The sequence below is a fragment of the Bubalus kerabau genome, chromosome 5 (genome assembly GCF_029407905.1).
Source record: "Bubalus kerabau isolate K-KA32 ecotype Philippines breed swamp buffalo chromosome 5, PCC_UOA_SB_1v2, whole genome shotgun sequence".
Classification (NCBI taxonomy): Eukaryota; Metazoa; Chordata; class Mammalia; order Artiodactyla; family Bovidae; genus Bubalus; species Bubalus kerabau.
This window is the reverse complement of record NC_073628.1, coordinates 98,666,844-98,691,298: the sequence shown is the minus strand read 5'-3', so window position 1 is coordinate 98,691,298 and position 24,455 is coordinate 98,666,844. Positions and strand designations below refer to the sequence as shown.

At 45.6% G+C, this 24,455-nt stretch overlaps 1 protein-coding gene across 1 annotated transcript in view; it reads left to right on the top strand.

Annotated features, from left to right (window-relative positions):
* Positions 1-13,571: 13,571 nt before the first annotated feature.
* SLC25A33 (solute carrier family 25 member 33) overlaps positions 13,572-24,455 on the top strand; it is a 30,134-nt gene continuing 19,250 nt past the window's right edge. The window contains exon 1 of the mRNA XM_055582386.1: positions 13,572-13,893. Within this exon, the coding sequence (XP_055438361.1) occupies positions 13,838-13,893 (56 nt within the window). The 5' untranslated portion in view covers positions 13,572-13,837. The remainder of the gene's footprint in view (positions 13,894-24,455) is intronic.

Genomic DNA, 24,455 nt, shown 5'->3' with positions numbered 1-24,455 from the left:
TTGTGGCATGTGGGATCTAGTTCCCTGACCAGGGATCGAATCCAAGACCACATGCATTGGGATCATGGAGTCTTAACCACCGGACCACCAGGGAAGTCCCTCCCCTTTGGTTCTTTCTGGATCACAAAGGTGGTATAAATTCAAACTCCAAACTCACATGAAGGCAGGCCTGTGGGCAAAAGTTTTCAGAGGAGCTCTTTTGTTCTTCCTCCTTGTGTCCAGACGAACCGACAAGTTTTGTCCCCTGACTTTACAAGCAGTTATGTTAAAATCCGGGCTTCCCAGGTGGCTCTAGTGGCAAAGAACCTGCCTGCCAATGCAGGAGATATAATGCAGGAGATATAAAAGATGCAGGTTCGATCCCTGGGTTGGGAAGATCCCGTGGAGAAGGGAAATGCTACCCACTCCAGTATTCTGGCCTGGAGAATTCCATGGACTTTATAATCCATGGGGTCACAAAGACTCAGACACGACTCAGTGAATTTCACTTTCCCTGGTGGTCCAGTGGTTAAGAATCCACCTGTCAATGCAGGGGACATGAATTTAATCCCTGGTCTGGGAAGTTCTCACATGCCATGAAGCAACTAAGCCTGTGAGCCACAACTACTGAAGCCTGAATGCCTAATAGCCTGTGCTCTGCAACAAGAGAAACCACTGCAATGAGAAGCCCACGTACCTCAACGAAGAGTAGCCGCCCCACCTCACTGCAACTAGAGAAAGCCCGTGCAAGCAATGAAGATCCAGTGCAGTCAAAAATAAATAAATAAAGTAAAAATGTGAGACAGTAAAAGTATTTTTTAAAAAGACCATATACAAAAATATAAATTTTTTTAAAAGGGTATATTAAAATTTTTTTAATAAATCAATCAGAGAAAAACTGATTTTGTGTTTTAAAAGTTCTCCTTTGTGTTCCATCTTGATGTGGAGGAGTTTTGCAGCAAGGGGTGCTTTTCAGGATCTCAAATCAGTCGTATTTCTAGAAACACAGGCTCTGGTACCAAAGCGTGAAGGGTCTGCAAGATCCCTCAGCGTCCCCATCAGCATCCCCTTCACAGTCTTGTAGATGCTGTCAGAGAGCCTGCTTCTCCCTGAGTGTGTGGTTCAGCCATGTCTGCATTGCTACAGACTCATGGGGCTTGAATTAGTGAAGTTCTAGGATGCATTCAGAGTGTAGGTGGCTGCAAGACAATCCCCAGACTAGGGGTGTGGGTGGGGTAAAACCAGATCCTGAAGTCCATGTCTGTGCACACAGCCTGTCTGGCCTGGTGCTGACCTGGCATCTCCCCTCCCTTTCTGACAACGCTCCAGCCACCCAGGCCTCCTTCTTCCAGTTTCTCACAAATCCAAGCTCACTCCCACCTCAGGGCCTTTGCACCTGCTGTGTCGCTGGTGGGGACACTCTCCCCAGGCTCTTACACGTCTAGTTCCTTTGTAGCCTCCACATCTAGCCTAATACCACTTCTGCAGACAGGCCTTCCCTGACCATCCTCTCTGAAATGAATGTTAGATACTTAAAACAATTTACCATCACAGCACCCTACTTACTTCCTTCATGGAGTGAGACATGAGGTAATAATTTAACTTCACGGACCATTTGTTCCTTTGTTTATTGACAGTCACCTCTGCTGGAATTTGAGCTCTGTGATGGGTGGGGAGCACTTCTTTTTCTTACTTGAGTTCCTAGTGCCCAGATCAGAAGGAATTCAGGTAGAAGTTGTGTAAAAAAAAAAAAAACAAATCACAATGACTCCATTAAGCCCTCAAATCGAGCTTAGACCTAGAAGACACCCTGTGGGTGACAATGTCTTTCTTTTTATTTCTTTATTTATTTTTGGCTACACTGGGTCTTCGTTGCTGTATGGGGGCTTTCTCTAGTGGTAGGGAGCAAGGACTGCTCTTCGTTGTGGTGCTCAGGCTTCTCATTGCAGTGGCTTCTCTGGTTGCAGAGCACAGGCCCTAAGAACTGTGGGCTCAGTAATCATGGCTCCCAGGCTCTAGAGCACAGGCTCAGTAATTGTAGCATACAGGATTAGTTGCTCTGCGGCATGTGGGATCTTCCCAGATCAGGGATTGAACCTGTATCTCCTGCATGGACAGGCAGACTTTTTACCACTGAGCCACCTATGAGAGACAGTATGTGTGGGGGAGATTCTGAACAACCTGGTGAAGTAAGCACTATAAGCATCTTTTTATAAAAGAGGAAAGTCAGGTAACTCAACCCAAGTTATACAGCCCATTAAGTACCACAATACATAGTGACGTGCTCAGCTGTTATTAACTTTGATGGTCATGGCCATGGCAGCCAAAGTCCTTCTGGTAAGAACCCAGTCTGTCTTCCTTCCCTACTCTTGCGTTCCCCCACCTTCACTGGTAACAGATTTACCAGTCAGCACAAAGAGGAGTGATCAGTGGGAAGGTGGCTTACAGGTCAGGGAGAAAGAATGGGAATACATTCTGCTGAGAGTCCCTAATCCAGTCCTGGGAGGGTTGGAACATGGAGCTCAACTACCTTGGTTCAAAACCTCTGTGCCTCGGTCTCCTCCTCTGTAAAATGGGGACAAGAATAGCAGTCTTCACCTCACAGGATCTGGGAACAGTTGAATGAGTTCACATGGGTACAGGTGCTCTGTAAAGGTTAGCCAGGGGACTTCCCTGGAGGTCCAGTGGTGAAGACTCTGTACTCCCAATGCAGGGGGCCTAGGTTCGACCTGTGGTCAGGGAACTGGATCCCACATGCCGCAACTGAGACTTTCATGCCACAACTTAAGATCCCACATGCCACAACTAAGACCCAGCATAACCAAATAAATTTTTAAAATACATATTAAAAAAAAATAATAAAGGTTAGCTAGGATCCTGGGTCGCTTTTTTAGAACTGCCACCTCTCCTTGACCTGGGCCCAGGGCAGCAGCCCAGCTCGGCCCCTGCTTAGACTGTGAGACTGCCAGGCTTGCAACCAGAGCCAGCTCCCTGGGAGGACTGCAAACATGGGATAATTTCCAGGAGTTAATGAATCCTTCAAACCTTGGAATTGCTGGCACATCACCCCTTCGGCCCTCTGAAGCATGCCTTGGTTCCACCTCCCTGGGTCAGTAGGCCCAGGACAAAAGCCCATTGAGAAGTGACCATCAGAGCCTGAAGGATAATCCAAGGATACACAGGCACATCTGCAGGGACCTGCTGAGACTCCCAGGCCTGCTTCCATATCCGCCATCTACCAACTCCGTGAAGGTCCCACAGGAGGCCAGAGAGAGCAGTTTTCCCCCCCGATTTTGTCAATTACAACTGAGCTGAAACTGCCCCGAGATAAAGAGCTCTTCTCTCAGCTTCCCCAAGGGGAGTTCTCAGCGCATTTCTCCCAGTTTACTTACACGGGTGAAGGATTTCACAAAAGGGTAATGGGGGTCACCACTGGGCTCTGACATTTGTGGTCATCAGTGTTGATGTTGAGATGTGCACCCAGGCTCTAGGTCATCTACATTGGGTCCACAGTTTTTTTTGGCCATGTCACACAGTTTGTGGGATTTTAGTCCCCCGATTTAGTTCATTACCCATTAATCATCAGGTCTCCAAGAGACTGAAGCCTCAGGCATGCAGGACCCTCTAAAGTTTAGCCCCTAAAGATGCCCTCTGCTATGCTCAGCTCTGCAACAGAGTAGGGGGCAAATCAGTATTAGTTGCATGAATGAATGAATAAGTAGTGTCTGCCTTGTCTCTCCTTCCTGCTCAGCCCAACTCTTCGGTGGTTGGAGGTTGCTTTGTGTCTAGACACTGTTGCCTTTCCCTGGGATGGCTGCATCCATGTTGATACTCCTGGCCCAGCATCCCTCAGAGGTCAGCACAGTCAGCCTCAGGTACAAGGTTGAGGAGAACAAGGGCCTCTCCCCAGTTCAGAGCCCCAACCTGTGGACAAGGATCCAGACCCCACTTCTCAAAGTCTCTTGCCTAACAGCCTTGACAACTGCCAGCCGCCCCCACCAATCAGTGTAGCTTAAATCCTTATGGGTTTATAGTCTTACTGGTGGCTCAGATGGTAAAAAGTCTGCCTGCAATGTGGGAGACACAAGTTTGATCCCTGGGTTGGGAAAATTCCCTGGAGAAGGAAACGGTAACCCACTCCAGTATTCGTCTAGAAAGTCCCATGGACAGAGGAGACTGGTGGGCTACAGTCCAGGAGTTTGCAGAGTTGAACACAACTGAGCCACTTCACTTTCAGGGGTTTCCCTGGTGGCTCAGATGGTAAAGAGTCTGCCTGCAATGCAGGAGATCCAGGTTTGATCCCTGGGTCAGGAAGATCCCCTGGAGAAGAAAATGGCAACCCACTCCAGTATTCCTGCCTGGAAAATCGCATGGACAAAGGAGCCTGGTAGGAGTTTGCAGAGTCAGACATGACTGAAGCGACTTAGCATGCATGCATGCATGTTTACTGGCAGCTTCTATGACCAAGGGACAATTAGCTTATGTAACCCTCACCACAACCCTGAAAGGCAAGCACTATCATTATTTTTTATTTTCTTTTTGGCTGCACCACTTGCCATGTGGAATCTTAGTTTCCTTACCAGGAATTGAACCTGTGTCCCCTGAAGTGGAAGCATGGAGTCTTAACCACTGGACTGCCAGGGAATTCCCAGCAGGCACTATTATTGTCCATCTCCTCTTTATAGTTGGGAAACAGATGCTCAGAGAAGTTAAGTGACTTGCCCAAGGTTCTGGCCTTTGAACCCACATGGCCTGACTCCAGTTATCTTCTGCCCCCTCTTGGTGATAAAACATTCCCGTTCCGCAGGCAGGGCAGCTTACTTAACCTCTCCTAAGCTCAGTTTGCTCAGCTGTAAAATGGGTATAGTAAGAAGACATGGCTTGATGGGAGGATTGAATGAGGTAGCACTGGACCTGACTGGCATTCCAAAGAATAGCAAGGAGAGATAAGAAAGCCTTTCTCAGTGATCAATGCAAAGAAATAAAGGAAAACAATAGAATGGGAAAGACTAGAGATCTCAAGAAAATTAGAAATACCAAGGGAACATTTCATGCAAAAGAAAGTGAAAGTGAATTCGCTCAGTCATGTCCGACTGTTTGCGACCCCATGGACTGTAGCCCGCCAGGCTCCTCCATCCATGGGATTCTCCAGGCAAGAATACTGGAGGGGTTGCCATTTCCTTCTCCAGGAGAATCTGCCCGACCAAGGGATTGAACCCAGGTCTCCCGCATTGCAGGCAGATGCTTTAACCTCTGAGCTACCAGGGAAGCTCAAGAAAATTAGAGATACCAAGGGAACATTTCATCCAAAGATGGGCTTAATAAGGATAGAAACGGTATGGACCTAACAAAAGCAGAAGATATTAAGAAGAGGTGGCAAGAATATACAGAAGAACAATACAAAAAAGATCTTCAAGACCCAGATAACCATGATGGTGTGATCACTCAGCTAGAGCCAGACATCCTGGAATGCGAAGTCAAGTGGGCCTTAGGAAGCATCACTATTACCAAACTAGTGGAAGTGACGGAATTCCAGTTGAGCTCTTTCAAATCCTAAAAGATGATGCTGTTAAAAGTGTTGCACTCAATATGCCAGCAAATTTGGAAAACTCAGCAGTGGCCACAGGACTGCAAAAGTCAGTTTTCATTCCAATCCCAAAGAAAGGCAATGCCAAACAATGTTCAAACTACCACACAATTGCACTCATCTCACATTCTAGCAAAGTAACACTCAAAATTCTCCAGGTCAGACTTCAACAGTACATGAACCGAGAACTTCCAGATGTTCAAGCTGGATTTAGAAAAGACAGAGAAACTAGAGATCAAATTGCCAACATCTTTTGGATCATAGAAAAAGGAAGAGAATTCCAGAAAAACATCTACTTCTGCTTTATTGACTATGTCAAAGCCTTTGTCTGTGTGGATCACAACCAGCTGGAAAATTATTAACAAGATGGGAATACCAGACAACCTTATCTGCCTCCTGGGAAATCTGTATGCAGGTCAGGAAGCAACAGTTAGAACTCGATATGGAACAACAGATTGGTTCTAAATTGGAAAGGAGTATGTCAAGTATATCGTCACCATGCTTATTTAACTTATATGCAGAGTACATCATGAGAAACGCTGGGCTGGAAGAAGCATAAGCTGGAATCAAGATTTCTGGGAGAAATATCAACAACCTCAGATATGCAGATGACACCACACTTATGGCAGAAAGCGAGAGGAACTAAAGAGCCTTTTCACGAAAGTGAAAGAAGGGAGTGAAAAAGCTGGCTTAAAACTCAACATTCAAAAAACTAAGATTATGGCATCCATTCCCTTACTTCATGGCAAATAGATGGGAAAACAATGGAATTTCTTGGGCTCCAAAATCATTGCAGATGGTGACTGCAGCCATGAAATTAAGATGCTTGCTCCTTGGAAGAAAAGCTATGACCAACCTAGACAGCATATTAAAAAGCAGAGACATTTGCTGACAAAGGTCCGTCTAATCAAAGCTATGGTTTTCCCAGTAGTCATGTATGGATGTGAGAGTTGGACTATAAAGAAAGCTGAACTATAAACTGGCCGGTGTAAATGATCTTGCCATTGTTGCACTCAAGACTCTGTAACTTCAGGCAAAGTCCTCAGCCTGGCCACTCGGGTGGAAGAATACCCACCTCCCAACCTTGATGGGAGGATGAAGTGAAACACTACTCCACTATCCCTCAACCACCATTCTTAATTCCAAAATGCCCTGAAAATCGGAGGTAAACTCCCTTGGCAGCAGAACCTGACCTGGATCTGGATCTGCCTCATTTGGTAGCAGAGTCTGACCTTGCTGGATCACGAGGCTATTTACATAATGTTGGTTTTTTTTTTTTCTTTTTTTTAGTAAACTTTATTAAAATATAATTTAAAATAAAATGTATATATCTAAAGTGTATACTTTGATAAGACTTAATCAAAGCATATACCAATATAATCACCATACATTCACAATAGAGAGCATTTCAGTCATCTTATTTGCTTTAATATTTATTTATTTGACTGTGCCAGATCTTAGTCGTGGCATATGGGATCTTTAGTTGGGGATGTGAGATCTAGTTCCCTGACCAGGAATGGAACCTGGGACCCCTGTATTGGGAGCATGGAGTCTTACCCACTGGACCTCCGGGGAAGTCCCTCTGCCCTCTTAAAAAGTTCCATTTACACGGTGTTTTTTAATCCCACACAGTGTGGCTATTCAGAACTGTTATGTTCCTGCTGATGGGCTGCTGGCTAGGCCTGGAGTATCATCTAGCATGCAGTTTATGGACTGTCCAATGTCTCTAAAATCTTCCGAATAACTCAGACTTGTGAAACACACCCGAGGTTTTAGATAAGGAGTTGTGTTTATAGCATCCTCTGCACATGGCTGGCATATAGCAGGTGATCAGCAAATAACCCTCCTCTCTTCTTCATGTCCTTAACCCCTCTTTCCAGCCCACTCTGCTCTTCTAAATCAGAAACAAGAGTTCTTGTGCATATCAATGGATGCAAATAGATAGTAGTACAAATTCTGGTAAAAACTACTGTGTTTTCAGTGCTGATCATGGGTAGGGCTCTAAGCCCATCATGTGTCCTACCTCTGTCCATGCAACTGGGTGATTAAGCGCATTCTCTTTGTTCAAATTCCAGCTTGGTCAGTTACTAGCAAGGCATGCTGTGTGACCGCTCTACCCCATGACACAGTAAATGGGGATACAAATCATAGCTCCAACTGAAAGGGTCCCAGAAAGACTCAGAACGATGTCTGGCACATAATAAGTGTTAGCAGAATTATTATTATTATCATTATTATTTTAATATTTATTTATCCGACCATGTCGTTTCTCAGTTTCTGCACTCGACATCTTTGTTGCAGCGCATGGGCTTCTCTAGCTATGGCACAGGCTCAGTAGTTACAATATGTGGGATCTTAGTTTCCAGACCAGAATTCGAACCTGAGTCTCCTGCATTGGAAGGCAGATTTTCAACCACTGGACCACCAGGGAAACCCCCAGAATTATTGTGAACCCTCACTCTGAAGTATGTCCCTTAACTAGCCTTGTTGAATAGGTGGGGTGACATGGGGAGATTAAGTAACTTGGCAGTTGGGCAACACAGCCCTATGCTGTACTGCCTCTCAGAATCTGGGACAAAGGGAAGAGTGGGAGAGGGGGAGGAGTGAAGAAAATGGACATTATCCACCCTGGCAGTGCCTGCCCAGCCGGACAGACCATCCAGTCAATTTCCAAGTTTTATTCCAAACATATCAGGAACACGAGTCTGGGCCTCCCAGAACTGACCTTTTACCTAAGCTGCTTTCCTTCTAAGGAACCGTCAGGAAAATGTGGGGGTAGGGACAAGCTTACAAAACGTTTGAAAAAACAGGTTCCAGCCTGGTGGACAAGGAGAGAGAGACCCACTGGCAGTGGTTTATTCTTGCCAGAGCCAGAACAACAGAGCCTTTCATCAGCAAGAAGGCTTGGCTTTGCAGAGCCTCATTAGGACTGTAACCGGAAACCCGGCTCAGGCTGGGTCTAGTAAAGAGAAAGGAAAGGAGGGAGAGAGGCCTGCTGGGCGTGTGTCCTTTGCCCCCATTCTCATCACCTGCCCCTGTTTCCCTCCAGCCACCAGGCAGGCACAGGCCTTTCAGCATTTGTGGGGATTTGGGGCCCCCAGTACTCTTGCCTGGAGAATCCCATGGAGAGAAGAGTCTGGCGGTCCATAATCCATGGGGTTGCACAGAGTCAGATACGACTGAAGCGACAGCATACACACATGGGGCCTATCCCAGCCTTAGGCTCTGCAAAATGGAAACGCTCCTTACAATTTCCTGCAAAGAAATGAAATCCCAGCCACAGCGACTGAGTCCATGTGCTGCAACTACTGAAGCCCTTGCGCCTAGAGCCTGCGCTCTGCAATAAGAGAAGCCACGGCAATGAGAAGCCCTCCCACCGCAACTAGAGAAAAGCCTGTGCAACAACGAAGACTCAGCACAGCCATACATAAGTAAATAAATAAAAATGAAATCCCAGCCCCTGGACGGTAGGGTGAGTGGTGGAATGTTTTTCTAATGCTATCCCTTTTGCAGAAAAACAAGGATTAAAGAAGCAATTAGAGGTTTGACAGTCAGAGGAAGAAAGCAAAAAGAAACAGGTTCATAAGTCAGCAGGAAGGTTCAGGCCCTTTAAAGCCAAAACCTCAGGTTTGGTTACCAAAAACCCAAACAAGCCTCTCCTCCAGACCCAGCCAAGTCTGGGAGTAGTTCACGTCTTCTGAAATTCAGCAACGTCTAAGTGGATCTCTCAGTGTAACCATCTGTCTGCCCTTTCTCATGTCTAAACTTGGTATGATGTTCACATATGCATATATGTAGTCTGCCTTACTTTGTTTTTCTTTTTGATTAATATTATTCAGATATAATTTACATACAATAAAATGCACCCATTTTAAGTATAAGTTTTATTGAGTTTTGACAAGTGTATATACCCTGACCAGAATACGGAACATTTTCATCACCCCAAGAAGTTCCTCTGGCCTCTTTGTCATTAATCCCCTTCCCAGCCCCCAGTTCAGCCCTAGCCCTAGGCATCTACTGATCTGTTCTCTGTCACTAAAGGTTAGTTTTGTGTTTTTCTAGAATTTCTCATAAATATAGAATCCTGTGGCCTTGCCTGGTGGCTCAGATGGTAAAGAATCTGTGTGCATTGCAGGAGACTCGGGTTTGATCCCTGGGTTGGGAAGATTCCCCTGGAGAAGGGAATGGCTACCCACTCTGCTATTCTTGCCTGGAAAACTCCAAGGACAGAGGAGCCTGGCGGGCTATAGTCCATGGGGTTGCAAAGAGTTGGATACGACTGAGACTGACACTTTCACACTTATCATGGAATCATGTACTCCTTTATGTCTGGCTCCTTTATTGTTGTTGGGGTTTTCTGATACTATTGTAAATATTTTTTTTATTTCATATTCAGATTGTTTGCAGCTAGCAAAAGAAGTATTTCTTTTTTATATATTGACCTTGTCTCCATTGATTTTGCTAAATTTACTGCTTAGTTCTAGCAGTTGTTATATAGATTCCTTAGGATTCCCTAGTAAACTATTACATTATCTATGACTAAAGACGGTTATATGTCTTCCTTTTCAATCTTTAAGCCTTTTATTTCTTTTTCTTGTCTTACTGCACTGTGACCTCAGGTACCACTTTGAATAAATGGTAAGAGTAAATATCTTTCCTTGTTGCCCATCTTAGGGGGACAGACATGCAGATTTATACCAAAAATTATGATGTCAGCTGTAGGTTTATCATGACACCTTTCATTTCTTGCTCCAGTTTGCTAAGAACTTTTTTCAGGAATGGGTATTCTGTGTTATCAAATGTCTTTTCTTTTTTCTAAATTTTTGGCCACACCCAGAGGCATGTGGGGCCTTACTTCTCCAACCAGGGATTGAACCCATACCCTCTGCGTTGGAAAGCGGGGTCTTAATCACTGGACTTCCAGGGAAGTCCCTCAAGTGCTTTTTCTGAACAGAGTCAATGCTCAATAAAAATGTATTGAAAAAATGAACCAGATAGCTTCCTTTCCTTGACATGGGGATCAAACGATGTATGCATACATGCATTTCAACATATTGTCAGAAATTCATTTCTCTCTGAAAATGTCCCAGTCTTCATTCCCACCAACACATACACCAGAGAATGAATGCTGGTGTGTTGTTGCTGTTCAGTCATGTCCTACTCTTTGCAGCTCCATGGACTGTCACACCCCAGGCTCCCCTGTACTTCACTATCTTCTGGAGTTTGCTCAAATTCATGTCCACTGAGTCAGGGATGCTGTCCAACCACCTCATCCTCTGCTGCCCTCTTCTCCTTTTGCCTTCATCTTTCCCAGCATCAAGGTCTTTTCCAATGAGTCAGCTATTAGCATCAGGCCAAAGTATTGGAGCTTCAGCTTCAGCATCAGTCCTTCTGATGAATATTCAGGGTTGATTTCCTTTAGGATTGACTGGTTTGATCTTCTTGCAGTCCACGGGACTCTTAAGAGTCTTCTCCAGCACCACAACTGGAAAGAATCAACTGTTTGGCGCTTACCCTTCTTTTTGACCCAACTCTCACATCTATACATGACTACTGGAAAAACCATAGCTTTGATGATAGGTAACTTTGTCAGCAAAGTGAGGTCTCTGCTTTTTAATATGCTGTCTAGGCTGAGTAGTGAAGACCAGGAGAAAGAAGCACTCCAGGGGGTGACTTCAAAGAGAAGGTGATTTCTTAGCTGGTTTCAGAGAAGGTCCAGAAGGAGTCTGGCCAACTGAGGAAGAGGACATTGTAAGCAATAGCATGGTCCACGTCAAGGAGGCATGAAAGGTTGTTGCATCATCCACTAACTAGCTGAGTGACCTTGGGCAAATCTACCCTGCTTATCCATAAAAAGGAAGGAAAACAAGAGGGCTGCCACATAGTGTGAGTATCCAATGAGATGAATACAGAAAGACCTTGGAAAAACTCTAATATGAAGGCAGCATTATTATGAACAAAGGGATGGGGAGGCCTGCTTATGTGTTGCTAGTGGTAAAGAATCTGCCTCCAATGCAGGAGACATAAGAGATGTGAGTTTGATTCCTAGGCCAGGAAGATCCCCTGGAGAAGGGCATGGCAATCCATTCCAGTATTCTTGCCTGGAGCATTCCTTGGACAGAAGAGCCTGGTGGGCTACAGTCCATAGCATCGCAAACAGTCAGACACAACTAAAGCGACTTGGCACACACACACACACTTATGTGTCCGGCACAGACAAGACTGACAGTGCTTAGGGAAAGAGGAGGAGGCAGGCTGCTGCTGTGGGTGAGAAGCCTGGGTTCCAGCCTCAGACACCTGTGTGAAAAAGCACCCAAGATGGTTGTGCTCCAAGAGTGCATCTCCTTGGGTTTAGAATCTCACCAGGATGGGAACAGCTTTCTCCTGGTTAACATGATTGTATTACTGTCTCCTGTTTTCTACTCATGCCTCATAAACCATCTTCAGCTAAAACGAACATTGACTTTCTGAGTAACTGAATCAAGGGATTTGAGAGATCCAGGAAGCAGGAAGAAACAGCTTTCTTTTTTTCCTGGCTGCCTCATTTCCTTCTTCCCTTATTTCTCCCCATATATGGAGCACTGATGTGACTTTTTCTGCTCCTAGGGGGAGTAATGGTTTTAATATATAGTAGTCACCATATTTGTATTTTGGATGACTGCTCTTAAGACTTGTTTTTAAAGAGCCCCAGCAATCAAATACCCAGCTCCTGTGTTTGCACACAATTTCCCTTCTGCCTAAGCTCTCACTGTGTTTACACACAGGACGCCTAGCAGCCTGGTCTGGTTGAGGTACTGCTTTTAGCAGCCCTGGGAGATTGAAAATAAAATGTTGGTATAGTCTGTACCTGATGCCTCTGGAGGGGGATGAGAGTGGAGGGCAACCAACTAAAGGGATGAAAGGGTGGCTTGTGACAGGTGGAAGATTTTTGCTGCAAGGGACAGGAAGACTTGAAACCAGCGGCCGCAGTGGAAGGAACACAGAAAGGGGGATGACTCTGGGAGAATTCCAAGGACAGAAGTGCCTGGTGGGCTGAGGAGAGAGAGAAAGAGAGGAGTCGAAAGTAATAGGAAAGTTATTGGCGTTGGTGGCTGTGCAGATGGTGGCATCATCTTCCAGGACAGGAAATACAAGAGGCAGACAGGTTTGGGGGAAGGGAAGAATGAAGTGACGAGTCCTATTCAGGGCATTCACTCATTATTTTCTTGGGCATATGCCTTGGTATCTGCCAAGGGGCAGACACCTTCTCAGGGAAAACCCTGAAAGAAAGGAACAAAGTCCCTGCACTCCTGAAGCTTACACTCCAGGAGCGGAAGGTCAATTTACACAAATAAAACAACCAAAAAAACTGCAGAAGCCTATGTGAGGAAATTAGAGTCACGTGGTAGAACGTATAGCAAACGGGGGGGGGGGGGTGTGGGGGGGGCGGCAAAGGAAGGCCTGCATGAGTGTGGAGACTTGGAGTTAAGTTGCCAGGTTAAGCTTGACGATGACCCAAGGACACACAAGCAGAGAAACAGCTCGGATACAGAAACTTGAAGCTCAGACGTCTGGGCTGGAGATGATCAGAAAAGAGACCAAAAAGCTACTTCTAGAAAAATCAAAGAAAACACAAAATGATACCACTGGGAGTTAAAGCTGTTTGGATCTTGTTTTTCTCCTAAACTGGGTGATAAGCACAGAGCTTGAGTTGTCATACGTAATTTCTATACTTTTTTACACACTTTAAGTATCACAAAGTAAACGACTATAAAAATGAATAAAGGCCAGGCGCATGGTCTCGCTGGGCTCCACCAATCCCAGTTTCTAAGCCTCCCGGATCAGGGACCAGGCAGCTTTAGCCGGTTCTCACTCCAAGCGTATTGGCTCCCGCGGCTCCCACCCTTCTCTCCCTCCCGGGCTGCTCAGTGGCTCCGCCCAGGTCCGCCCTCTGACCAATAGGCGCGCGGAATCCGGGCCCACACCCCCGTCGCGCACCGCCCCCAGCCCGCGCCGCCTAGTGACGTCACGACCCGGCCCCCGCACGTGACAGCCGCGCGCCTGGTTCCCTCTGGCTGCTGCGCTCGCGCTGCAGTGGCCGGTGAGGCGCCTTCAGCCACGCGGCCGAGGGCGCGAGCTGAGGGAGCCGGTCGCGGGGTTGCGCGCGCATGGAGGCGGCACCGGAGGCCGCCTGAGAGCAGCCGGGAGAGCGGAGCGACTACCTCGCGCCTCCGTCGAGCCGCCAGGAGCCCGCGGCACCCAGCGGCTGCGGGCCGCGGAGCCGGCGCGGCCATGGCGACGGGGACTCAGCAGAAGGAGAACACGTTGCTTCACCTCTTCGCCGGCGGGTGAGTTACCGGCCCGACCCCGCGCCCCCGCCCTTCTGCCGCGCCGCGCACCCTCGGTGCACCGGGGCCGGTTACCAGCCCTTCCTGGGCTGAAATGCGGGCTCTCGAAGGAGGAAGTCCGGGCGATGAAACAGTGGGGAGGCCCGAGGGGCGCGGTGCCTGTCCCCCTGTCCCCCTCCAGACCACATCCCCCGACGGTGGTTTTACGCGGCGCCCACGCCCATCCCCATCCCCGCGGCGTCTTCTCCTTTTTCTTCTCTTAAACAATTAGTGACTGGTCTGACGAGTGTCGCTCGGCGGTCCTGTCTGGCCACGCTGCACTTAGCGACCTCAGAGTAATCCCCCAAGGCCTTTTCCCGAAGGCCCTAGGCGGGCTTGGAGATGCTCAATGTGGCCCGGGAGTTCCTCAGTGTAGCGCAGGGACGAGTTCATACGGTAGAGATGCCAGGATTGGGCATCAGCAGGGGCCTGGGAAGTGCCGGTGAACCGTGATGCTGGGGTCAGCAACCGGTGGGAGGGCTGATGGGGGACCGCAGGATCAAATGAGAACGGGAAGGTGTGTTGAAATGCTTCCTACCTGCTGGTTGGAGCGTCAGAAACAACGTAATTCTAAGATGTGCCCTGTTTTGAAAGCATCATTTGGCGGATCGTCATGGCATCTCTTATGGTTTAGTGGCGGCAACGTATTTTTAGGGAGGTTAGGAAGGGAGCTGGTGTTTTTGTTTTTCGGGAGATGGAAGTTAAAATGTTTTGTATTAGTGATTTGTTTTCTTTCAATACAGCCTTTGGGTCCTTTTGGAGTCTTCTAGATGTTTGGAGTCTTGTTCAAGGACCTCACAGGCCTGGCACAGCCATTTTTAAGTGTACGGCAATTCTACATAAAGTAGCACTTATCCTATTGTTCTGATTTGAGTATTTTAGTTGCGGTTTTGTGTTTTAGTTGCTACCCATATATGTTCCTTATTACACACAAGCAGTGGTGAAGAATTTGTCTGCAAAAATAACCCTTGATGAGAGTGTTCCTGAGTGTTTTGGTACTTTTATTGTAGTTGTTTACCTAGGTACTTTGTTTCTCCTGTCAGAAAATTTGATTGTTCTTCAGACATAGGCATGATTTCTCATTCATCTCTCTTCTGCCCTTCCCTCTCATTTTGCTTCATCTTTCCATTGAGATTTATTTTGAGAGTAACACAAGGTTTGGGGAGGGGGCGGCGTTCCTAAATTAAGACAGAATATTGATTTGTCATTCTGGAGGATTTTAAACAAGTTGGCCATGTTATTAAAGTCATTTCTCAAGCTAACAGGGATTTTTTTTTTTTAATTATTTTATTCTCAGTGATTTTGATCTACTGTTTCTAGTGAGGTGGTCTTTTTTTTTAAATGCTTGTATTCTGAACCCAGAGAGTTCCTTGCTGTAGAGCAGCCTCTGTGAGGCACGCTACGTGATCGATTCCCCTGTCGACTTGGATCTCCCAGCGCGCCCTTCACAGTGCCCTCTGGCTGCTGATTCTCCTACTGGAGCACCAGCCTTTTTCCTTGTGATGGAGGAAAACTGCATTAGCCAGCACAGCTTCAAACTGATTAAAACGGTGGTTTATTAGGGTGGTGCCTGGGGCCATTGTATTTAACAGGTTTCTATTCCTTCATTAGCAGTTCAAGATTCCTTGCTGATCTGCAAGAAAGAAAATAAGTATTTGAAAAGGATGCTTTCAGAGTAGCTAATTGGATTTTGACTCATTCCCACTAGCCTAAAATACAGTGCTTCCAGTTCTTTTAGGGAAGAACATTAAAGGAGCTAAAATATCAAATGGGTGGGTGTATTGTGCAGTTAAAATCAGGCAGTGCAGTGGTCCCACCCTGTCTGTTGGAAGGCTGTGTTGCTTTGCTCAAAGTAACTAGCTTCCACTGTTAAGCTGCCCTCTTTCCAGAGAACTGAGTTTAACTGCTTTTGAAAAGAAATCAGAGACCCTGCTTTTTAATGTAGACTTTGTCACATTTCTCCTATTTATTGAATAGCTATTGGAAACTAACATCAAACAAGTTTAATGCTATCACTGATGGTACTGAGTTAATATTTTTACCAGGTCTAACAGACTTATGAATAGTTGAAAATTAATTTTAGATCCTAGAAAATAAAAACGACACCCAAAACAACTCATATAGTCTTTTAAATTTACTACATTATTAAAAGCAGTTTCATGGGTTTTTTGCAGAGGCAAAAATGCTCCTAAATTAACCTGTAATAGTCAGGTTTTTATTAATAGTCATCTTTTTAGTATAGCGTTGCCCTTTAAGAAAGAGGAGAACTGAAGGAGAAACCACCCACAAACCAACACCTAGAAATAAGCACTTCAGAATCAGGTCTGTGTGCATATATATATGCAGCAAAGGTAATTTCATAGTTAATTTTAAAATAGGCTCCCCTTCTTTATGTGTTGCTTCCTCCTTAGAAATATGTTGAGTTTGGATGGCAGCGTGGTGATGAATTCTCTGAATAGACTTCTAATCAACCCTCACCGTTCCATGGTTGCAGTGAAGAATGTAAACATTTCCAAGCCCAGTGGCAGGAGTTCAGTGAGGCGGTTACCATCATTTATGACAGGGCTACCTAATTTATTCTGATTACATAATTTCTTTCTGACCTCTCATTGCTCATTTTTTTGAAATTCACTGTATATTTGGCTCTGCTGGGCCTTCATTGCTGCAAGTACTTTCTCTAGTTGTGCCAAGTGGGGGCTGCTCTCTAGCTGTGATGTGTAGGCTTCTCATTGTGGTGGCTTCTGCTCAAGGGCAGGCTCTAAAGCTTGGGATCCGTAGTTGTGGCCTTTGGGGTTTAGTTGCCTGCAGCATGAGGAATCTTCCCAGACCTGAAATCGAACCTGTGCCTCGTGCATAGGCAGGCAGATTGCTACCCACTGTATGACCAGGGAAGTCCTCATTGCTAATTTTTCCCATTATAAACTGGACATCTTTATGTGTACCTGTGTAGTCATCTGATTATTTCCTGAGGGTAAACTGTGATCATGGTATGTACAATTGCTGAGTCAAAACACATTTTTAAGACTTTTGATAGCTATCAGCACCTTCATTAGCCGTCTCCTAGGGTGGGTTCTTTGTGTGAGCAAACCTTATTCATTTATGTTGGTTTTTAGTGTCTCTGGCTACCCTGGTGGTTCAGACACTAAAGAATCTGCAATTCAGGACACCTGAGTTCAATCACTGGGTCAGGAAGATCCCCTGGAGAAGGGAATGACAACCCACTCCAGTATTCTTGCCTGGAGAATCCCATGGACAAAGGAGCCTGGTGGACTACAGTCCATGGGGTCGCAAAGAGTCAGACCTGACTAAGCAACTAACACTTTCACTTGAGTATCTTTAGGGATTCTACTGTTTTCTGCTTTCTTCTCTCCTATCCCCAAATCTGGGTGGCACCTTCAAAACGAAAAACCTAAACCAATTTTATTGTTACTCCCTAACAAAACCTATCATTCCTTTTCTACTATTTGAGCCCATCCCATTAAGAGAAACACGGAAATCCTCCAAAGTAGCCCTTCCATTTGTAGGCCTCATGACAGAGAAAAATCTATTATACTTTCCCTATGGAATGACTTGGGTTTCCCAGATGGTGCTAGAGGTAAAGAATCTGCCTGCCAGGGAACACGGGAGACACGGGTTCAGTCCCTGGGTCGGGAAGATCCCTAGAGGAGGGCGTGGCAACCCACTCCAACATTCTTCCCTGGAAAATCCCTTGGACCGAGAAGCCTGGAGTGCTGCAGTCCATAGGGCTGCAAAGAGTCAGACATGACCAAGTGACTGAGCATACATACGTGGAATGACTTGGCGGTTCTGGTTGTGAACAAGCAGCATTCAGGAGAGTACTTAGCACCTGAAATAGCTCTAATAAGCTGTCCTTAGATTACAGCTTGATGGCCTGGATTATACGCTTTAGGTCTTATTTTTATGGCGTGGTGTTTTCTCTTGTCACTAAATGTATTTACAGGACCTTTAAACTGTACTTTAATGGGGATATGAATGTCTTTAAGGTTTTAAAAATGATATAATCTAAGATATGTTCAGAGTTCAGTCTTTCCCCTCATTGCGGACAGCCGTCACCTGTTGTACTCTGTACTGTCCCTGTCCCTGCAGGTTTAATCTGTATCAGCTAAGTGTTAGCTTTGAAGTATTAGGCATACCTGATAGCTCAGTTGGTAGAGTCTGCCTGTAATGCAGGAGACCCCGGTTCAATTCCTGGGTCGGGAAGATCCGCTGGAGAAGGGATAGGCTACCCACTCCAGTTTTCTTGGGCTTCCCTTGTGGCTCAGACAGTAAAGAATCCACCTGCAAAGTGGGAGACCTGCGTTTGATCCCTGGGTTGGGGAGATACCCGGAGAAGGAAACAGCTACCACTCCAGTATTCCTGCTTGGAGAATTCCACGGACTGTATAGTCCATAGGATCACAAAGAGTCAGACACAACTGAGCAACTTTCACTTTCATTAGGTATACGTTAATATATTTGCTGAGGAACCATATAGAGAAGATGCATGATTTATTTACAATGATTAAAGAAGCTTTGATAAGACATATATAGTGTGCCCATGTATTTTATATAAGGCTTATGTAAGTATACTAAGGCTGTAAATTGATTTTCTCCAGTGTATTTCATACAGGCAACATTTTTTTTAATGTATTATCTTTGGATGAAAGATTCCTTTTACAATTTATGCGTCATGTAAGTTTAAGCCTCACGGGTAGCAGCCGTGTCTGTTTTCTTCACTGATCCATCCCAAATACAGTAACCCCCACATGTTAGAGATAACATCATTGCTACTTGTTTAACGAGTAACTAGATGAGTAAAAGGTATTGTGCATCTAACCTGGAGGTATGTAGCCTGTTAAATTGTCCCAAATAAAAGCACTACTGTATTTGTAATTATAAACATGCTGTGCTATGCTAAGTCACTTCAGTCGTGTCCGACTCTGTGTGACCCCATAGACGGCAGCCCACCAGGCTCCCCCATCCCTGGGATTCTCCAGGCAAGAACACTGGAGTGGGTTGCCATTTCCTTCTCCAGTGCATGAAAGTGAAAAGTGAAAGTGAAGTCGCTCAGTCATGTCCGACTCTTAGCGACCCCATGGACTGCAGCCCACCAGGCTCCTCCGGCCACATTAGCGTAAGGTAACATTTTGGATTTGTGTGTTTGTAAAAGATACTGATTCTCTTCCATTTCAGAAAGTACTGTAAAGTTGTTTTTTAAGTCCTTATTTATTTATCTTTGTCTGCACTGGCTCTTTGTTGCTGTGCACAGACTTTTATCTAGGTGCACTAAGCAGGGAGTTTCTCTTGTGGAGCATGGGCCCTAGAGCAAGGGAGCTCAGGAGTTCTCTAGAGCCAGGGGCTCGGCAGCTGTGGCGCACGCGCCGGCTTAGTTGCCTCCTGGCGTGTGGAATCTAACTGAGCCAGAGATCGAACTCCTGTCCCCTGCATTAGCAGGCGAATTCTTATCCACTGTACCACCATGGAAGTCCACGGTAGAATTTTTTGTTCGGGTGCTACTTCATTTTTTTTTCCTAAGTGAGGTAGGGTATAGAAAATAGCATCTAAAGGATAATTAGCGGCATCAGAAAACAAGTATTTTGCTTTTACTGAGTGAACACAGAATTTGTATAATCAAAGTCTTCTAAGCCTTGTGCTAAGTATTCAAATAAAACATTCCAGAAAATTATGTGTAAAGAGGCATTCATTCCTTTTTTTTCAGATAGTGACTATAGAGATAGCAGATGAAAGGGAGAAGTTATCAAAGGCTCCAAATTTAGGGATCACAGGGTGTCTGGCCATATTATTAGTCAGTAGAATCCATATTGTAGTTAGGTATAAGCTGTGAGTCTGGAAACCAGTTTACTGTCAGTTGGGTAGCAATGATAAAGAGTGTTTTGGTCTTAGCTTTAGTGTCTAAATTGAGTGAATCTATGTATAGAAAACAGCTTCTTGTTGAAAACGTCTAGGTTTTAAAATTCTCTTTGTTACTTACAACTCAGAGTTAAAAGGTAAAATTGTATCAAAAGGTAAAAATTCATCTTTGATCACAGAAGGACTATAGAAAAAAATTGAGTGTATGTATTGTAGTAGTAGTGGTCCAGCTTAGCTTTGTTCTGCTATAAAGTAGAGGGGAGGAGCCTAATCCACAGGCTTTAGAAAAAGAACAAGCAAGGCCTACATGGGTTAAGATAAACAGTTAAATACATCTTTACGTAATAAACAGGAGACTTCAGTTATGAGCAGGAAGAATGAAAGAAGGTAGAGAATGAGGGGGAGGGGAAGGACAAGTAGTAAAAGAAGAAAAAGGTGCAGAAAAATACAGGTCATAAGTTTTGTTTTGTTTTGTTTTAGAAAATCAAGCAGATAGATTTCAGAGAGCCTCTTGTTGCTACTCTGAGACATGTATGATTTAACTGCTATTCATGGCCTTTCTGCTGCCCTGTTCAAGCCCTTGGGATGGTTTCATTGAATGGAATATCCCAGAGGTATTGGGTATGGAGTAGTCCAGTGGTCTCTGGCTTTGGCATCCGTGACTAGAGCAGGATTTTAGGAACGAAATTAAATTAATATCCAGGGAATTTCCTCATAGCCATTAGAAACATAGTCCACTGGAAACACAAGTCCTCAGTGTGTTTTAGAAGATTACTGATAATAGTTAATCCCTTTAAGTACTTTCTTGAGAAGCTTGGGTATAATTTTTTTTTTTAATTGACTAGGCTCATTTGGGAGACTTTCAGTTATAAGTAGTAAATCAAATTCACTTACAGCTGCCTTGATTATTGGCATGTATACCCAAATTTTAGAGTCGGCACAGGCTTCAGGAAGGGCTCACCTAAATAGCTCAACAGTGTCACTGTGGGGCCCCTTGATGACTGCTCTGCTTTCCAGAAATATCTGCTTGATTCCAAGGTTGGTCCCTGCATGAACACAGAACGGCTTCCAGCACCTCTCAGCTTGTTCTCTTCCACTGAACAAGCCTTGAGCTTAACTCTGACTGGACCAACTTGGACGTGCATCCAGCTCTAAAGAAAGCGGTATTGCTCCCCAGGGAATTATGCCACTTATCTTGGGCTGAATCATGTGCCATCTCTGAATAGATGACATGGCTTTATGTTGATTAAGTGAGTTAGGACTAAACTAGAAATGGGTTTAATCCCATTCAAACTATTTGTTGTTTAGTGGCTAAGTCGTGTCTGACTCTTTGTGAGACATCACAAAGAGCCATCCATGGCATTTTCCAGGCAAGAATACTGGAGTGGGTTGCCATTTCCTTCCCTAGGGGATCTTCCCGACCCAGCGATCAAACCATCTCCTGCTGCATCTCCTGCATTGCTGGTTGGTTCTTTACAGCTGAGCCACCAGGGAAGCCTGTCTAAACTATATGACTTAAGAAATTTGGGACAGAGAAAGCAGGAATGGATGCTGGGGACAGTACTCCACATTGGTTATACCGCCTTCAGATACACACACTGTGCATTTTACTGATCTGGAGCCGGGTTTCTCAAGCTCAGCCAAACAATTGTTTAGAGGTCAGGCTTGTCCTGTGCATTGTAGAATGTTAGCAGCGTCCCTGGCCTCCAGCTCCTAGGTGGCTAGTAACCCCTCCCCCAATTTCAGCAACCATAAGTGTCTCCAGACATTGCAGGATGTCACTGGAGCCAGGGCAGCAGCATCCTGGCTGAGACCACTGGTCTAGAAGAGTGGTCTTCAGACTGATCACACAAGCCTGTGATTAAAATGTTTGTGCATATCCCCATGTATATTTATATTAACCTATTAATTCTATACCTGTTATAAAACATATACACGAAATAGAAGTTAAATGGTGGTGATTCTAAATACAATGAAATTTTATTTTTGGCTGTAATACTTTCTTCCTATATGCCGTGGATCTTTGTGCGTGCCTTTTGGAGCATTCCCCCACTGTGGAGGTTAGTGGCCTAAAATACGGGTGTCCGATCGGAATTAGTCAGTTGCCCAACTGTGTGGGGCCAGCACTGTGTCACCATGAAACTCCAGGTCCAGTGTGACTTTCCCTGCTGTCTGAGCATCGGCTACCCGGGCCCTCAGCTGAACCTACTCTGAGACTTAGAAGGAGGACAGCCACTGACCACTGGATCTGAGGCTGCATACGCAGAGCAGAAAGGCTGTAGATTATCGTTGTCAGCGTTGTGGCCTGTGGAGTGTTGAGAGAGGCTGTGCCTGTCACTGTTCCCATCCCTGTCACCAGCCCCTACTGCTCTGTGCTGTAGGTTGAGGCAGGTTGTGAGGCTGAGATGTGGGTACCTTGTTCTGTGTCCAGAGGCTTCCTGCAAGGGGAAGGCTGCCGCCTTATCAGCCAGTGCCAGCAGGATGAGAAGGGACCGGTGTGGTGTGCTTGGGGAGGGCTCGGGGTCACTTCCTACCGAGTGTCAGTCTTGTTGCCTCGTGGTGGGCGTGGAAGGACACTAGTGGACCCCGTTGGCTTACTGTCAAGGAGTATGAGGACCAGAGGAAGGAAAGACACCAAGTGCTGCCAGCAAGTTTCTCAGGCCAAAAGGAGCGTGGGGGGGTGGACTGCTGGTGGTCTGAACACCCGGGTTCTCAGTGATGAGGCTCTTGGTGGAATTAAGCAGCGCCCAAGGAGGCCTGCACACCATTTACACTGACTCATGACATTTGATGAGGCCACCGGTATACATAACACATAGCCAGGGGACCCACAGCTAGACCTAGACCTGTGCCCAGAGAGCCCTAAAAGGATGGGAATGGGGAAAAGGTGAAAGAGCAGACCAAGTCCCCTCAGTCTAGCTGGTAGTGGCAGGGGCAAGTTGTGAATCAGATTTGAGATTGAAGTTCTAGGGGACTAAATTTGAAAAACTGAAAGGACAGGAGAGGCGGAATTCGGTGGAGAACAGCTGAAAAGAAGTACTGGCAAGGGTTGGGGAGGACTGGCAGACGGAGCTGATGTCTCCACCCTTTCTGACTGGAGATTCCTGAAAAGCTTGGTTAATATTAATGCCTTCAGCAGAGTCGCTGTCGATGGGGCTTCGTCCTGGGTAATTGACCATGGTGAGGAGCTGGGCTAACTTGGAAGGTCTTTGCATTGAAGAATTGACAGGGCCTTTTTTTCTACAAAGAATATAATTTGTTGTACTCCTAAGTGCTTTGGACCCAACCTCGTTAAATATCTTTAGAGAATTTGGAAAGCCAGTCTCAGAGAAGTCAGTCTTTTTGTCTGTTGTCTCCTCAGACTGATGAATGTCCTGTGTGTTTGGTTCATAAAGAAAGAAAAAGCAGTTGAACCTGCGGCATGCAATAGTTGCAGAACTCGAGTTTTTAGTTGCCCTGAGGCACGTGGGGATCTTAGTTCCCTGACCATGTCCCCTGTACTGCAAGGCAGATTCTTAACCACTGGACCACCAGGGAAGTCCCAGATTAGTTTTTAAAATTCTGCTCTGGAATGTCTTAAATTTCGGGAATAATCTTCTTTTGGACAATTTAGTGTAATGTTAGACTAATTAAATATCCTTTGGGTATTTTTCATTTAAGTGTTTTTCCTGGTGGATGAGAAGGGCCTTAGCTCCTGAGCAGCTGCTTCGTGCCGCACTCACCTTACAGAGTGCAGTGCTTTCCCGCGCTGTGTGTGTTTCCTGGGATGGCGTGGGGTGGGCGGTATCACCCCTCTTGTAGAAAAGGCACGTGGAGACCCTCAGTTTGCCCCTGGAGGAGACCGGGGTCTTTTCACCACCCGGCCCTCTGCCCTGGGCACATGGGTGTGTAACATACAGAACGGTGGCTGTGGAGCGAGTGTGGCCTGCTACCCCCGCCCAGGAGGTGACCAGCTTGCTGTCAGCGGGTGTTTGCTTAGCACTTCTGCGGCCGTCCTCTGACCAGTGGCATCCGTGTAGATGACATTTGGCCGAGGCAAGAGGCACGGCTGACCTGGGGACAAGGCAAAGGTGGTTGACAGTGTCTTATTGGAACTTGTTGACTTTCTGATGCAAGAATTTACCGCAAGCTCTGGGGTTGTTTTTTTTTTTTTCAGCGACATGGAATCATCACCTAGTTTTTATTGTAATAGATTGAGCAATTTATTTTATGTGAATCGATACAGGTTTGGAAGGGTTTTTTGTTTTTTTTTTTCCCTTTTGAAAACGCTATTATATCCCATTTTCTTTAGATACATTTTTGTGCTCGGAGCACGTTATATCAACCTGCATTCAATTGGGCTCAGGATTTTTTCTTCATACTGAAAGACACATTAAAGTTACAAGTCCTAGTTGTCTTAATTGACAATTTTCCATCTTAACTGTGAATTGCAAATAGCATGAACTAGCTTAACAAACAATATATAAATACCTGTCCTTCTGTAATACTCCCAGAGGGGATACCTTAGTATAGAGGGAAGTAAGGCTCTGCAGACAAAGGGTCTGGATTTGGCTTTCAGTTGAGACACTTAGGCACTTGTGGCTTTGAGAAAGTATATAAACCTCATTGAGACCCAGGTTCCCTGTGAGGTCAGGATGATACCACCCTGCAAA